General features: G+C 34.2%; 1 protein-coding gene across 4 annotated transcripts in view; it reads right to left on the bottom strand.

Moving 5' to 3' along the window:
* Positions 1 to 1,596: 1,596 nt before the first annotated feature.
* Positions 1,597 to 18,269, bottom strand: part of LOC129001028 (bcl-2-related ovarian killer protein-like) — a 32,768-nt gene continuing 16,095 nt past the window's right edge. For 2 of the 4 annotated variants that reach the window (XM_054428166.1, XM_054428167.1), the window contains exons 2-6: positions 11,824 to 12,064; positions 10,754 to 11,012; positions 8,323 to 8,421; positions 2,683 to 2,774; positions 1,597 to 1,782 (exon numbers count right to left, since the gene is read on the bottom strand). In XM_054428166.1, coding sequence (XP_054284141.1) covers positions 1,642 to 1,782; positions 2,683 to 2,774; positions 8,323 to 8,421; positions 10,754 to 11,012; positions 11,824 to 12,064 — 832 coding nt within the window. In that variant the 3' untranslated portion in view covers positions 1,597 to 1,641. Of the gene's footprint in view, positions 1,783 to 2,682; positions 2,775 to 8,322; positions 8,422 to 10,753; positions 11,013 to 11,823; positions 12,065 to 12,785; positions 12,862 to 18,269 lie in introns of those variants that run through there. The other 2 variants (XM_054428168.1, XM_054428169.1) reach the window with 2 other exon arrangements.

The following is an 18,269-nucleotide window of genomic DNA, read 5'->3' as shown; positions in this document are numbered from 1 at the left end:
TCTGGCCGGACCGAAACGATTCGTACAAGTGTAGCCACCCCTCACAAATTCGGGCCGGACCGGACCGAATCGGGCAAGTGTAGCCGCTGCTTTAGAGTCCGCACTAGTGAGTACTGCGACTATCCGCAGTACTGTCCTGATAACTAGAACAATTCATTTATTACAAGGCAAAAACATGGTTCGGATTCCACTATAAACTGTAGGTCCGTTGCCATTGGCTGTATGGGCTATTAACTAACAGCTGTGTCTTAAGGAATATGTCGGCCTTAGTCACTAACAAGATTATAAGAAAGCGTCACTCATCCTACACTAATCTCCATTCATACTTGGCTTAAAATACCTACATTTGTATGGTTGCCTTTTTAAAGTAAAGTATATTAAAATTATCAATTAATAATTGACAACCCAGAGACAAATATGAAATCTAAATAAAAGTGCGGATTTCAAAGCACGTTTAATAAAGGAATTGGAATTAATCATTTTAAATTTTCTAAACATTGTATTATTTTACAGTTCACATCTGTTGCATTTTATAATAGCCATTCATGTGGTAAACTCAAGGTTGGTTTGTGGCTAGGCTTGTGTATCAAGTAACAAGAATTTCACCTGACTCTTGCCTCTGAGTCATCAGCAGTTTGCAAAGGTTTTCTAAACATTTAACAAACTTTGTTAACACAAGCTTTTTATATTTTGTTTGAGTTGAAGTTTTTTGATCTGCAACTATTTCAGTCTATTCCTATATAGTCTCATTGTAAAATGGAGACAAAATTATTCCACAAGTTGGGTGGTCAGTGGTTTGATTGAAGCAGTGTAAACACTCTACTATTCCAATTCCCTTACCTCAGTTTAGAACATAATCCTCAATTCTCATAATCTCGCAAAACAGGATTAGTGAGTGATATCCAACAACCATGGTAGAATTTCCCACAAAATAACTTATATGAGTAAAACAAGTTTCAATTTATTATAGAGAAAAAATTCAAATCCAAACATGGTGTCATGAAAGAGAATATGCTGAACCTGAATAACTTGCATTTTAATCAACTAAGGTTATTCTCCAGCTGTGTGGAATATGTACTGGCAATAACAGACCTTATTTTCCCTCTTAACAGCAAAACGAAGAGGATACAAAATTAAATGAAATAAACAGAGTTATTAGGCATGTGAGAGAGCTTTTAGACTTATGGTATGTTGGCTGGTTGAAACTGGGACTCATATGTCAGGCACGATAGGAGGATAAAGGTAGCCAAATCAGGGTCTTTCTATGGGGAACATAACCAATTTAAATAATGTACATGAGAACAAGTTTAATTCCACATTCCTAATAGAAGCGCTTGTAATTTACTTTTTGCTTTTTTATTATTTTTTTTATTTATTCGTTGTTCATGTTTAAAACTCAAAATTACATGTTTAAATCTATTTTATAGCCTTAAAATTCCTTGTTTTTGTACTAATAGAACATCTGAACGTCCTTAACACTTTTTCGAAACACCAAACCATTTACAAAAACGAAAAACCAGGAGAAAAGTAGCCAAGTTGTAGTGCACCGTAGTTATTAATGGGTACTCTCACAAAAAAATGTAAACTTTTAAAATTAAAAATTTATTTTTAACAATACTTATTAATACAAAATATCTTACATTAGAAGTAGTTGAATCTCCCGTACCATCGCAGGAGTACAACCACCACAAGGAACGTAGTCATTGCGGCTCCCAACAGAGCCACAAAACCACCCAGAGAGATCTCATTGTTGGGGGGCTTGCAGTAAGACAGGAGCCCAGTCTGTGGAAAACATGAGGTGAAATGAATTGGTGTTCTTTCCTCTCTTCACAATGTACACTTCTAGTCATTTGGAATCAGTTTGTACCATGGATAGTTCTGACAGAAATGTGGGTATGACTTACACAGTGCCATTCACAGCCACAGCCCTATGTTTTTTATTTTGCAACAACATACCCTTTGTATATATTAATGCAACACCTTAAAAAGAAAATAACTTAAACAGGTTGATCTTGAGTTTGAAAAACAGTTAATACTGTAGCGCAGTAATCTGTGTAACAAAACTGCAGAACATACAGTGGCCCTGACCTAGCTGTATTTAATTTGTAATTAAATTTACAAATTAAATATTTGATTTAATAAGCACAGTTCACCCTTGTACTGTACCAGCTCAACATTTGCTTTTCTGGATCCATTATTTGGGACAGGCTCTAGGCCTATTTGGACTAGCAAATGTAAGATGAGGCCCCCAACCTCTTTGAAAAAAATATGGTGGTTAATTAATTGTTTGATAAGGATTTTGACAATACTAGGAAACAACAAATCAGATAAATAATTTTCAAATATCGATAAACATTATACTGCCAAACAACATTATTACGGCACAGACATTAGAATAATCTTATAGTTACTTGTAGTTGGTTGAAATAATCATATTTGTCTAATGATAAAATATTGTAAAATGGATTTTTAACAACCACTGGACCAGTTTGGTTACCACACATTTCCCCACCAATTTCTGATGAAATGCAAAAGGTACGTGATGGGAGTGGGAAATTGGTTAACAAAAAGAAACAAATGAAAAATGTATCATGCCAATACGGATGGATAGTTAAGATTTGTTCAAACTTCAAGTTTCCTCTAAAAATATTTGTATATAAAAATATATAATGATGTACAAACCCAGCCTCCATTGTGGGCTATCCATTCAGCAATGTCATCTTCAAGAGCTTCTCCTACAGACTCAACCAGTGATTGTAGAAATTCAGGGTGTCCTGGAAACATGATTTAAGTCTAACGAAAGTCAAGCCTTCTCGTAGTATCTCCAGCCCTACATTAAACCCCATCCTCTCCCTCTCAAATTTGCTTAATTTTTTTGCTAGTGATTACCAAATGGTTCCTTTGATGTTTGATATAAAATTATCTGTATTTATGTTCTTCTTGTTGTTTATGTCAATGGCATTTTCAGGAGAAGTATTGTAAAAAAAGAGATAATTCAAATGTTTTAGGGTAAGCGGGCCAAACCAATATGTTTTGATGTGCTATGCACTGAAGCCGGAGACACTACAAAACCCATATTGTACATTTAATCACTAAAGCACCTGAAAAATCAGTGGAAGAAATTAACAGTTGAACTGACGTATAAAAATGAGTTAAGCTTATTCTGTTAACGAATAAATAGAACTACCCTAACCATACAATCCATGCATAAAAAAATAGCTATTTCGCTATAGTGTGACAAAAAAATGATTTAAAGACAATACATTTTCAATGTGCCATCTAAAAGTACTGTAATCACAATCTGTCACTTTATAATTTATTCTGTTCTATATGATATTTTATTCTAGTTTATAAGTTACTTCTCCAATTGTTTTTGCTAAACATCACCAAATGAAGTTTAAAACATGAACAAACACAAATAGTTCGGCAGAATTGACCCGAACCTGGTTTTGTCCTATTAAGTTTTTTTTATTGTTGATATGTGATATCTAGGGTAAGTAGACCCTAAAACCACGGTGTACTTTTTTGGTACCCTTGGGCAACAGCCGCCATCTTGGAAAATGGCGGGAAACGTAAATTTCAGTGTAAGCTTTTACTTAAACCAATGTAATTAAAAAACTATTTAAGATGGAACAATGCATGTTATTTTAAAATGTTAATGGTTAAGTTCCCTACTCAGAAATACCATATATTAAATATATATAATTTGTTTTAAGGTCAGTATTACTTTTCAAAGTTTATAATTTATAAAAAAATAATGTCATATTTATTTTTATTTCTATTTTGCGCCTTAATTACTCAAAATATGACTATAATATACATTATAAAGTTTGTAGAGCTTTAAATTTTGGCATCGAATTGGATATTTGTTGGATCAAGGGTAACGCCAGAACAAAGCGTTAGAAAATAATTTTTTTTATTGATTTTCAATGTAAAATAAGGATATTTTATATGTTCAATAAAATTTTAACATCTTTCCTGAGACCATCCGCCGTTTCTCTCTGGCTGTTTTTGGTATTAAATGTTTGTAAAATTATCAAATTTAATTTGAACTATTAACTGTTTATATTTAAGGACTTTAAGGCTGATCTATTCATCTTCACTGCAATAAAACAACATTTTTTTTCAAAATAAAAAGTTTAAATTTTAACCAACCCATTGAGTTATTATTATTAGATGTTGTATGTATTGCAATAAAAACACTCAGTAAACATTTGGCATCCATTTGACATGTAGATCACTGAAAACGAACGAGTCGAGGTGCATTACAAGACTAACAAAGATTTTAATGGTTGGATAATTTTCTTTGAAAAAAAGATTGTTACTCGAGTACTGATTATGCGATGTTATGTTTTTTTTTATAATAAAATACTCAGCAAACTACTGGATTTCATTTGAGGCATTGGTCATTCAAATCTATCGGGTTTGAGGGGATTTATAGAACTTTAACCAAATAACATTTTAGTTTTTCCAAGATTAGTCTTTAATTAAAGACATTATCTCAGGTTATAATTACGTAATCTGAAATGGTATATACTATGAATACTCAGTGATTTACAGGCTTTAATCCAAGCCATTGACTATTAAAATCGGCTGAGTTGAACATGAGTTGCGGACCCCAAACAATAAAAATTTGATTTTCTTTAACAATTTATCTTTAGTTAATGATTGTGTCTCATGATATTGTATGTTGTGGTATAGGAATACTCAGTGAGTTAATGCGGTTCTTTTCAGCTATTATTTATTGCAATCTGACGTGTTTGGGGTAAATTATAAACTTAAACGTAGAATAAAAGTTGTTAATGTTGTTGTTGTTTCTTAACTTTCTTCTGTATTTAAAGACATATTTCTCAGCTGCTATGTGTACTACGTTATTCGTCCTGATCTAAAAACACTAGGTCAACTTATAACTTTCATTTGAGACAATTTTCATTTAAATATGTAGAGCTTAAAGTGAGTTGTAGACCTCTAACATTAGGGTTTAAATTTTTAAGGACTGTCTTTTATTAAAGATCTATATCTCAAGATCTAAATGAGCTGTGTTATTTATTTTGGTGAAGAAAACCTCAGTAAGCTATGGGTTAACTCAGATATGAACCTAACCTGGTTTATTCCTATCAAGTTTTTTTTTTTTTTTTGTTGCGTTTGATATGCACCAGTGAACAGAATTGAAAAATATGTAGTTGCGTGAACTCAGGCTTACCTTGCACAGTATTTTGTCATTGTGGATATAATACCTGTTTAAATAGAAAAATACAAACTCAAGACGTCAGTGAAGACTATGACGACAGTGTAGAATAATGAGTTAATACCCCCGCTGCAGCAGCAAACCTGACGAATGAGCAAATTTCCATTTGCCTGGATTGATTTTCAATTAATCTATTAAATTCACATTTATGTTTAACAAGTACCTGGTTTGCTGCTAAAGGGAAACTAATAAAGTGTATTTTTTATTAAAGTATTTCTTTATTTTTATTTTTTTTTTCTGCATCTATATACTACTAAAATAAAATATCATCAGTAAAAAAACGTAATAGAACTAAACAGGGTTCAAGGAAAATTCCCTGTTTGGTTTCCGGACTATTCCCAATTTACAAATCAACAAATTACAAGAAAACTTATTGATTTATTGATTGATGATCTATACCTACAATTTTTTGAAACCGAATAATTAATATTTTCCATGAAAGCTAGTACGTTACCGACTGTGTTCATATAAATACATAAAACATAACATAATAATCACCAAAGATATAGGGCTTTGATGAGACTTTTTTATAATTAAAATTAATAAAGTTAATTTATTAGATACCCCTATAAATAAAAGTTATTTTTTACACATTGTTGTGAAGTTATCATTGATCCAACAAAGATCCCTATAGGTGCATTGGATCATTGGATGCACAATTTTAAGATCTACAACTTTTGTTACATGTATCATGACCTTTTTTCAAAGATTTTAGCACAAAGATGAAAAAAGTAGGGATAGAACATATTTTTTATCTAAATTATTAACTTTAAAAAGAAATATTGGCCTTAAAACACACAATATATAATTAAAATATGATATTTTCCTGCATGGAATTTCAGTGTGAGTATTGTAAAAGCGTTTGCACTGCTGTAGATAGCATGTCCCAGACAGCACACTTTATCCCAGGGACATCCCATAGTAGTCCCATATGTCCTGAGAATGTCTCGGGATATGTGCGCTATCCTCAGGATATCCCGCAAAATCCCGGGATGAGTACGAAATCCACAGGATATCCTACAATATACCGTAATGTCCCGGGATTTGTAAGTTAACCTCAGGATATCCTGTAAAGTCCCGGGATATGTACGAATGCCATAGGATATCCCAGAATGTCCCATGACATCCCGGGACATGTACAAAATCCACTGGATATCCTGTAATGTCCCGTAATGTCCCGGTAACAAACTGAAGAAAAAAAATACTACCACTGATGAAATGTACAGTATATATGCATGTTAATTTTTTGCAGTATATTCCATGACGGACATATGCATGTTCGTCAGTATCTTGAGTTCTCTCTTATTGTTCAAAAGTGAAAAAATGGAGTTGTCCGTTGAAATGTAAAATAAAATAAAATAAAAATAAAATAAAAATAAATATATCTAAATTTAAATGTTTAACAAGGCCAATATATAATAATTTGTTTTTTTCACTAGTGCTTTCAGAAACTTGGTTTCCATCTTCAGGCTTTGTTTACACCAGTACAAAAAGTAAATATTTACTTAATAAATTAATTTTAAACAAAGTTAAAACAGATGATTTAAAGGATATTGGAAAAATAAAAAATAATATTAGAAAAATTAATCTTTTGAATTTTGGATATGTTACAGTGTTGTTCTTGATGTAATTATTTTCAGTAATTCCGAATTTATAATTGGGCCGTCTTCATTATTTAACAAATAATTTTGGTCTGTTTTTTTTTTCTAAAAATAAGATTCCCACGCATTAAGATGTTGAGGTTTTATAATTTATTTTAAAAGTTTAAGGTTTCCCAGATTGAAAATATGTCTTGTTAATACTATGGCTAGCAAGGGTTGACTTTACTTTACTGACATATTACTACCACTGAGTTCAGGAAAACTAGAGTTCTATCATAGTTGTGTGGAATGTGAATTTAATTCTAACTTTAAATTAATAAAACAACAAAAAACTAATTTTAATCATATAACAATCAATTATTTCAGTGCTAATCTAATGGTGATTAAATAATCTATATTCAAATACCAGAAAAACAATTCAACTACTTGAGGCCTAAACAGATTAACAGAATCATATATAGCCTATACTGTAGTATCAAAAATATTTTAAGTATTGCGACCATTGCAACTGTCGGCTACTCTTTAACCACTTGAATACACCCATAATCAACAAGCGCAGATAGCTCAGGAGGTAAGGTAAGAGGCTCACAAGGCGAAGGTACCAGGTTCGAAACCCGTCTGGGCCAATAACTTTTTTCTCGTTTTTTTCTTCAAAATTTGTGTTTATTAACTATTTAATCAATTTACTAAACTTATAATTAAGCTTTTCATACTAAATCTATATTATTTTGTGTTTTTTATGTTCAGGCCCAGACCAAACTTTATCCCAGGGACATCCCATAGTAGTCCCATATGTCCTGAGAATGTCCTGAGGACTACCCTGGGATGACCTCGGATGTCCCACGGATATGCGTGTGAGCTTATCCGTAGGACATCCCCGGGCGGGGACATTAGGCATTCCTGTGGATATCCTGTGATATCCCAAGTTGCCCACAGGACCACTATGGGATATCTTGCATATCCTGTCCTGTCGCAATATCCGTGGGATGTCCTGAGGAGAAAGTGTGCTGTCTGGGGTTATTTTGATAACAGAGTTTTAAGTAAAAGCTTACACTGTAAATTACGTTTTCCGCCATTTTTCAAGATGGCGGCTATTGCCCAAGGGTACCAAAAAAGTACCCGGTGGTTTTATGGTCTACATACCCTATATAACTCAAAACAACAATAAAAAAAACTTAATAGAACAAAACCAGGTTAGGGACGAAATCCTCATTTGGCTGCCGGACTAAAAGATATTTTTGAGAATATTAACAAAAAATAATTTTTATATGTTTAATTACAATGCCGCAAAGGATTCTACATTACAAAAAAGTGTGATCTGAACAATTTTGATCACCAATGGTTCATTTGTCTTCTAAACCATGTGACTTCTATAGAGTTCTATAGAACATACAGCTTTACTATAATTATATGTTTGTGACATCATTTTGAGTTTAACAATCTAGGGGAGTTGATGAATCTTTCTTGTCTTACCCTGTCTGACACAGTCCACAGCGAGACCTCCTGCCACAGCGTACAGAGACACTACTTTAGCCCAGGTCATCCCTGAGTTGGACAACTCATGAGCCACGCCTAGAAACAAATTATTATTATAAAATCTCTAAGTTAAAATGTCTTTATGTTTTTTCTATTACCTAAGACTCTAAAAGCTATTTTTCCTACAGTCACCCGACAAAGTTGGCTTCCTTGTACTGTTTATAGTACAGAAAGCTGCTAATTGCTGCATATTTATACTTTGCCGTACAGTTTATACTTTGCCGTACGGTTTATACTTTGCCGCACATCAGGATTCCAACGAAACAACACAAAACAGCGTGGTTCTATTATGCACGTAATCCGTGTACGCTTGGAAATAGGTTGGCAACACTTAAAGATAATAATACTATGAGCAGCTGATTGACTATTATAACTACGATTTAACCTGTCATTTCGTGTTTATAGTTTCGGTATTTCTGAACTTTCTGGACTTTTCTTTTAAACGTTTTTAAAACATTCCTACGATCTTACTAAACAAGAAAATACCTTTAAAGCATTTTTTTTAGGCACGGAAACCACTTCAAATTATAAAAACATACGGAACTATATTCTCAAAACGCGGAGCACATTTCTTGCCGAGGAAAAATAGCGGAGTGATACGGACCGCGGGTACTACTTTCTCTAATGCACCATTTGTGTTGCCAGCTGAACCTAAAAACGTGTCGTATAGTGTTTGAAAGACTAATTATTTATATGCTTTATAGTGACTGTAGGAAAAATATAATGTGTAACACGAGTGAAAAAGGCCTTTGCTGCACTCGAGATCATTCCGCACTCGCCTGCGGCTCGTGCGTAAACATTGCTCTCGTGTGCAGCAAAGTGCCACTTTCACCACTAGTTACACAAATAACTATTTCATACAACACATTGCGCAAATGATTCATTATAGTGACTAATAGGGTGATCTCGGTCACAGCTATTGTGTGTGTTCAACTCACAAAATGGTGAAAAATTATCATAAAAATAATAATCATAACAATAATTACCATACAATGAAGATGATAAGAACGACAAAAATTTGACAAAGGAAAGAAAAGAAAGCTCACATGATGCTCATGAAAAAAATAATGATCACACAATTAAGATGGAAAGAATGGTTTCAATGATCATGAAAATAATTTAATCACAGCAAGATTATATAAACGATTATTCTAAGCTTTTAAGCCTGCTACATAATCATGAAAAGATTGATCATTCATAGGAAATGTGAATCAGCCTATATTCTTCATCCAAGATCCAATGCATCATGTACTATCGTACATTGTATACACCTATGATGAATAAAATTTCTTGATTCTTGATATTAGGCATTAGATTTTCAATGTTGAGGTTTCATTATAGCTTTAGGCTTGTCTAAAAATTATTAATAAAACTGTCTTCTTGTGAGAAATACAAGAATCCATGACAAGAATACATATGATACGATGAAAGAATTGTATTAATAAATAGATGTATAATTCATATAAAAGATAGGTCTATAAAAAAATAAAAAATTATAGTAATAAAAAAAAATTATAGTAATAATTTTGACTTATATGAACATTTGACACTTTAAGAGGGATCAAATTCAAAAGTGTTCTTATAAGATTCACGATTTAAGTTATTCTAGTAAAAAAAATTAAAATGGTCACCCTTTTAAATTTTTTTTTGAAAAATGTTTATATTTTTTGCTAATTTAGTGACATTGTTATTGCGTCTCTTGCTAAATTCCAAAGTTCTACGTATCATGGTTATTAGAAATAGGCAATGATTGAAAAAATACAAAATGGCGCTATGCAAGTATCCAATTGATTTTTACAAGGGATATGAATGTGATATTTAACATTTAACATTATGAACGATAAATGAAATAACCATAAAAATTGGTAAAGAGTTACGAAACACCCTGAACACTTAAAGGGTTATAACGGATTTTAATTAATTTCATATGTTTGCATCTATAATAGTACGATAATACTAAAAAGTAACCTAAACTGTGAGTGCCCGACAGTGTAATCAAAACGTCGCGTCGCCTATTCCATCCTGAGAAAAGTGAATACGGTCAGCTTTTTGGTGGTTTGAAACTGGACCCAGCTCTTACTGTCTTTGATCAATATGCTTTAAAAAGGTTCTTGCTATAAACAGCTAGCCTTACACGTCACACATATTATCCCACTCTATTCTATACTTGCCCTCATTCATATTCAGTTAAAAATATTATTTACCAAAGTTAAAAGGGTGCATCGTAGTTTTAAAGATAAAAATTAGATCATTCAATCACGTTTTAAGGCTACTCACACAAACATATTGTTAACACATTCTCTTTACTGAAAGCACTCCGTACGACTGAAGCACTTTCTAAATTTTTAATATGTTGCAGTAAACTTACCTGTGATAACATTGTTGATGGCCTTCTCAGTCGCCAAGATAGGGGTGGAGCTTGCCTGACGTCCGACTCCAGTGTACAGCTCCGGATGTAGCCGCTCCAGCTCCACTCCGATGTGTAACAGTTCCGGGAACACCTCTCGTACAACGTAGCTGGCGGGCAGACTGGCCGCGCTGCGTAACCGTTGCAACCCGCACTTGCGGTTGAACATGTTGGACCGTTTGAGTCTACATCGGACGTACTGGCCACACAGTGTCTTTCCCTGAAATTCGGTGACATACAAGTAGTACCAAAGGAGATTGAATGTATACTGTATTCTAGTTCATTTTTGTGGCCATGCCAAAGACAGTCATACACAAACTTACCACGCTTACTAGACAGCCAGCTATCGGGACAATAGATAGATAGGATAGATCGCAGCATTAGTAGTTTGATTTCGGAAATAGTCATGCACTTACACTTCTTTTTATCAGAGGTTGGTAAACTTAACCTTGCATTTATCCGTCTAGGTCCACATAGACTAACTGCCCGTGCGTGGAACGTATCCAGAAAAGCATTTAAAGAATGAACCGGTACAGTACGAAGGTGAACTTGATAGAATGGTTGGGGCAGTGACCAGTATCCGAACCCACGACATCGCTGCATTGGGCCCGACACTACCGACTTAGCCACCGATTCACCCTAAGCCACCGACTCATCCTAAAAAGTAACTTATATGAAAAGTATAGTACTTACAGTATTAGATTGCCAAGGAACAAATAAATATACACCTCGACCAGTTTGGGAGTGGATGTCATTTATTAATTCACATTGATTAAATATTAATTAATAAGGATTTTAAAGGTTTGAACCCTTAGTGGAAATAGCAAGCATTATTTATTCAATAGCATAATAGAATAAAAACTTAAAGCTTCCAGTTTCAACCATGGGTTTGTGTGTCTGGACAAACGAACCAGTCCTCTGATATCCTGTGTCGTGACTTCATAAATAACTACCTTGCCGAACTGTTTCATCCTCGAGGATCCAAGATCTTGCCTTTGACTTTTATAGCAACCATTATACCATACGCATACCTGTAGGATGATGTCAGTAGTGGGGATGCTGGAGTGACGCGCCCAGCCGATGTCAGAGAACTTTCTGGTAATAACATCACTGACATTGCTGAGTCTGCGTCGGGCAGAACTCTGAGGAAGGCCCAGAAGGTTCTGCTGGAGCGCTGCGGGGATGCTGAACTTACGTCGTTGTTGCGGAACTTGCAGGGACATGTCACCGGTCGCCGAGTATCTCCGGGCATCCCCTGCGGTGACATCCAGCCTGCAATAACAGTTATTGTTTAGTAACGGTTGTAACGATTTCAAAGAAGTGACCTTTGGTCGGTGAAAACCTCCGTGCCCTCCCTAAACGTTATTTATTTTAAAATAGAAAATATAGTTCAGAAACGAGTTATTTTTCGTTGCGGTTTTTTCACTCTTTTCAGATGTATGTCCTTTGGTAAAAACAAAGATAATAAAAACTCAAACATTAAGCATCGTAACAGTATAAACAATTATATATTTACAAAAAAGAGGAACAAAATCCACTTGAAAAAATAATGACGAATACTTTGTGATGACCAGTTAAAGGATTCTGTCTGCTCTCCGGTCCATGCCGAACATCCGTATATGCATCAAATAAAGTGATAATCGTGTTTACTCTTAAAAGTTATCGTTATTAACCCATAAATTGTTTCGGTGTTGTACCACACCTCAAAAGGTTGTTATTTTAATTGTGTGATTTTTTAATAAAATAAAACAAATATTGTATGAATTACACTGCACACGGTATAATCATTTAGTGGTTATTTTGGGCATGTAGGTGCTGTCAGTGGACATAGTCAATTAATGATAGGATCTTAGGAAAGGTCGACGTTCCAAAGGGTTCAAGTGTAAAGAAGCGGGTTCAATTAAGTAGTACAACAAATACATACAAACTTAAGTAGGCCCTAAATATAAATGGCACTAAATCTCACACACGAAATAAAATGAACACTATATACCTGAACTTAACCTCACGCTTCATACCAAAACTCTGTATAGTCAATACACTAGTCCTAGTTGAATGAGCGAACACGACTGAAGCTAACGTATCAGACACCAAGGACACAAACTCATCTATTCCACACAGCTACTGTATGTATAGCCTATAACTACTACTGCCGCCTACAAACGAATACAAACTTCCTTATTGTTATTGTATATTCTATGTTTACGGTCAATAAGTGCCGCTAACCACGCTCAGCGTTGGAATGGCATTTAAAATATTTTATGGGTAATATCCGGGAATTGAAATCAATTTTGGAAAGTATTGGGTTTTAACACCTTTTCTTTTTGCTATGTAGAAACACAAACTAGGTAGTGCTCAAAGAATGTGATGTATTTCACTAAATGTACTGTGCTAACATTTACACATACGCCATTGTGGATATTGACGCCGAATTTGAAACAGTAATAATTCACCCATTTTAAGATTTCACACATAATCAAAACATCATTTTTAGTTTATTTACTGGCCCTTAATCATTAGATTTAGTTCTGTGGTTACACTTTATTATCTAATTTTTCTCTTAGTTTACCATCTTGCTGTATTTTCTTAAAATTTGCAATCATTTAAGTTATCCATTCAATTTCAAACACATTTGTTTAAACTTGCATTAGATGACACTGTTTGTTAGTAGTTTTTTTTATGAATAATAATAATAATAATTTATTCAATTATAATTACACATTTTATTTTTCAAGGGAGGGATTAAAGATATCAAACCAATATCGTATAAAAATAAGTAAAATATAAATTTATAAGAAGACATGCTTTCTATTTATCTACTAATTAGCTGTATGGGCTATTAATTAACAGCTGTGTCTAAGGAATATGTCGGCCTTAGTCACTAACAAGACTACAAGATCGCGCCACTCATCCTACACTCATCTCCATTCATACTTGGCTTAAAATACCTACATTGTATAGTCGTAATTTCATTGAAAAGTATTAAGTAGGTTTAATTTTGTCACGTGTTCATAAACATTATTGTATTAGAAATAAAATAAAATAAACATTGTATTTGTTGTTGTAAAATGGATTTAGTTTAACAAGTTTTGTTTAAGTCGTTTTTATTTAGTTTCATGACTTATTTCTTATAAGAACTAATTGCAAAAATATAATGGAATTTAATATTTTCATTTCAGAAAACTACGCGAATCAACAAACCAATTCCACCCTTATTATTCGTTCATAAACCATTCAACTACGTCCTAAAGACTTGCGGTGTTATAGTAAAATGATGAAACGACAAATTCCTTCACCTACATGTGGTCTTTTATCCGTGAGAACATTTTAATGCGTAATTAAAGAGAGCGGTGGCTATCCAACTGATATAATCAACATGAATCCCACATTAGCCCGAGGTTCCGCAATTAAGACTAGCTTGGACACAAACTGTGTGAGCTGAAGTGTTTGTTACGGTTGTGTTATATTAGGTTGACGAGATAATCATGAACAATTTAAATATAATTGAAAATCTTGAATTTTAATAGAAATCAAATAAGGAAATCCTCAATTATTTTTATGAAATAGTTACAATGGAACTAGGTTTAACGATCTTAACAGATCTTAACGAAAAGGTACAAAGTTCAAACAATAAACTCTGCTGGAACCAGTTACTTTCTGAAACAGTTCCCAAAGTCTCTACACCTCCCGCCGACTTGGCCGGAGTTATAGCCAAATTTGCGGTGTTTACGGGTAACTAATCACACAAGACCGCGGGCTGGAACTGGTCGTTCAGGTAATCTTCCCTTGTAGTTATCAGTCAGGTGGGAGTTCAAAGGTCAAGATTGTGAAAACACACTATAGGTCGTATCGTATCCAAGATCGTAAAGTTAAATATCACACTGGGCTACACTGAGTTGTAAAATATTGTTGTGGCCAACGTCACTCAATGATGCTTACAAAATGTCGTTAACATTGTTTTGTGTTAACAGTTGATAAAGGTTGACTTGTACTGATCGCAATTGTGCAAAAAAGTTGTTAGCAAGTTACTTACGGTTAAATACGTACCGTGTCTTTGGTTCTAGATTGTAAATTATTTTTTAAAATGTGAGTGTCGATTTTAAAATCGAACTAAATATTAAACATATTATACTCCCTTTAATATAATCATAATTATGAAAGAGGTAAAGAGGATAATACAGTAGGTACTTTTATGCCGATAAACCACTCAATATTAAGTTTCCTTTTACATAAGTTTCACTTTACCAAATTCAAAATTATTTTGCCGAATGTTGTGTTGTATTTGTTTAAGTTGTCCTAAATAGGAATTCACTTAACTGAAACTTAATCAGTTCATTCAAACGTACTGGATATGAAGTGGATATTAGCATTAGCGTGAACTATTGTGTTGTCTGTGCAAGGTCAAAACAGTAACAGATCACAGTTTTAAGGCAGGTTTTACTGTAGAAACATCTAATCACTTTTAATTTTACAACCGCCGCTTTCCGCTATGATTAGTTGTCTGTAGCGTAGCATATTCTTGACGGAGTAAGGGAAAATTATTTATAATCATACTCTATAGTCAGTAATATAATACAGAACCATATGACGTAGACTTCGACATTATAGACATCTAAAGTCTTTTACATAAAAATGTGACATGAGGGAAAATAGGATGATTATTTTACAGCTTTACAGTTTAAATCCTAGTCATAAACTACTCGTGTTACTCTTAACCTCATTAGTCCGTACTAATTGGGTGTCCTTATCAATGAAAATTCTAATATGAAAATAATGAAGAAATGCACCAGTACTTCAGGACTCTTGGGTCCCCTTGTATGTAAAGAATCGAGATTACAGATTTAGATTACATTTACACAGTTTATTCATAAAATTAGTTAACTTATTGTAAATGAAAAGTCAATCAACTACCTCAATATAGTTCTCCGGATTAAGTGAAATCTGGAGTCCAGATTTAATGGGGAGTTTGCCGCACGTACAATAAATGAATGACAAATCGTGTTGAAAGATGTCATTCGAATTATTTTTGTATAGTTACTGTTTTTATTTCAGCATATCTGGCAAATATCAACTGGAAGTAAACTAGCCAAGAAATTGATTTTGTTTGTTGAACCTTGTGGTAGTAACACTTGAGAGTTAAAAATAACGCAAGCCGTCCAGGTGTACCAGTAAACCCTTGTAACCATTTGTATGCAGACCAAAGAACGCTATTCATACGAATGTTGTGTTACATTTCATACAACTGATGAAATTAAGAAAATACATACATTTGAAGAGGTAAAGAAATTAGAGATGGTTCAGAATTACTTACAGTATTTCCAAAACAAATATTTTTCGTAAGTAACTTAAGAGAAGTTTTGATGCCATAGTAAGAAATACGATTAAAACAATTTCGAATTGGTCCAAAAAAAAATATATATATATACTTGCTGCAACAAGAAACTGATAAAGTACGTTAGGGTCAATTTTAGTACAATACTACAATAAAATGCCAATAATGTCGTTTTACACACGTACATAGGCTAACTATTCCCCGTCTCCCAACAGACTGGATACACTGTGTGTCTGGGGATAAATGATACGAAAAATGAAATGTAATAGTAGTTTACTCAACAATCGCGTTAAGACTATGTTTTTGTTTATATAACTAACCTCTCATTGCCACTGACCGTGATGCAACGAATCATTTCAATAATTAAATTGTCCCGATCAGCTGATTAGTTGAAGTTCGAAGCATAAAATGTTTAGTTATTTTCTCTCAATTCTTGAACCTCATTGGTCCGTTACTTGTGTTGTTAGGTAAAAAAAAAAAACAAACAATACTATTAAGTAAGTAAACAATGCTATTAGTAAATCTTTTCAATTCTAAGAACTAAACTGAAACGGCTAATTAAAAAAAAAACGGTCGTAGGTAAAATTTGTCATGTATCCAAAGTTAGGAGATAAGGGCCACATGACAATAAATGCAATATTATTTATTATTTACCGCACCTATTTTATCTTATATTCAATTGGTGAAAGTAATATATGGGAACTAGACGAAAGAAAATAAAAAAATCATACTATTGAGGTGGAACAGGAAAAAAGTAAAATTTCAGTACTCTGTTCTTTCCTGTATTCTTCAATTTATAGTCCAATTAAATATTTAAAGTTTTGCTTGAGTGAGATCTTTGTTCATCCAACACGATATCTAGGTGAACGGGGTAGCCTTTTCGTGGTACCAAGCACGAGAAATGATTCAGAAACCTAATATCTGAGATAGTGTTAATTATCGTATGCATTTATTTATCAGAGGGATTCCTCCAATACAGAGGACGATCTCCATGCTGGACGAACTGGCACTTTTTAAATAAAAGATGGATGACCTTTAGCTTTAGATGGCTCCGAACAACATGGTCACGGCATTGCTCCGAAAGTGATAAATCCGGAAGGAATGTGAGGGTGAGGCATTGCACCGAAATGTGCGCGGCAGAAAGACACTGGTCCGTTAATGAGTTACGTTGCATGCCTTTCGGAGTTAAGCATTTCGGAGCAGTGCCTGGATCGCCTACCACTTAACACATCTGAGGATCGCCTTGATTTGAACCCGGGCCTGCAAGGGAGAGGGTTTAAATCACCACATCAGCCGCACTACAGTTGTGTTAAATCGATCGTAAGTCTTCTCTTAACCATGTAACTATAACTTCATTGGTTAAATTATAAATTGCTCCACTTAACTGTATAGACTCACGCAGCAGTTCCATTATCACTAACTGTGCCATAAAGTGGCTGATAAGCGTTGCCTTCTAGGGATTGCGTTCATGACGATTGCTCTAGCTTTCTCAAAACGGCTCAATAAATGGGCTACAGATTCTATCTACTAGTTAAACGAGACCGGCTTATATACTGCTGCGCCCTACAAGGGACTATCTTTTATATTAGATTATATTCTAACGACGCCGACTGCGCCGACACACTGAGTGCGTGTTTGAAAGCAAAGATTAGTGTAGTATGAGTAAATGTGTGTGTTGTATGTTACTTGTATGATACTTTTTTTGTCTTAGGACGCTAGGCACGAGCCTGGGATTGTTTTTCACATTACTTCAGGCTAGACCTAGGGGTTGCGGCATTATCACTTAGATAAAATCCATTGGTGACTTGGCGGGGATCGAACCCGGGACCTCAGGGACTGAAGTCCCGCGCTCTAACCACTACGCCAGCTTGCTCCCCCCCTATGTGATTATATAAGGTGGTCCTTTTGTTAGATAGCATTATTGACAGCCCATTGACTAATGGGATCTAGGTTCAGAACCGAGTTTACCTGGGATCGAACTAGCAGCCTTCAGATTTGAAGGTGAACACTACAACCACTCCGACATACATACAGCGTTGTTTCAGCACAAAATATACACTAGTTATTGTTACTAGTCGTCATAAATGTCTGATTTGTTATAATGTTCTCTTTTTATAATGTTTGGTATAATAAGAAGCTCGCTGG

This window comes from Macrosteles quadrilineatus, unplaced genomic scaffold (assembly GCF_028750875.1).
Source record: "Macrosteles quadrilineatus isolate MER2022 unplaced genomic scaffold, UCM_ALF_1.0 Scaffold_8__2_contigs__length_117827958, whole genome shotgun sequence".
Lineage (NCBI taxonomy): Eukaryota > Metazoa > Arthropoda > Insecta > Hemiptera > Cicadellidae > Macrosteles > Macrosteles quadrilineatus.
Note: the sequence above shows the minus strand (reverse complement) of the source record. Positions and strands in the feature narration are given on the sequence as shown.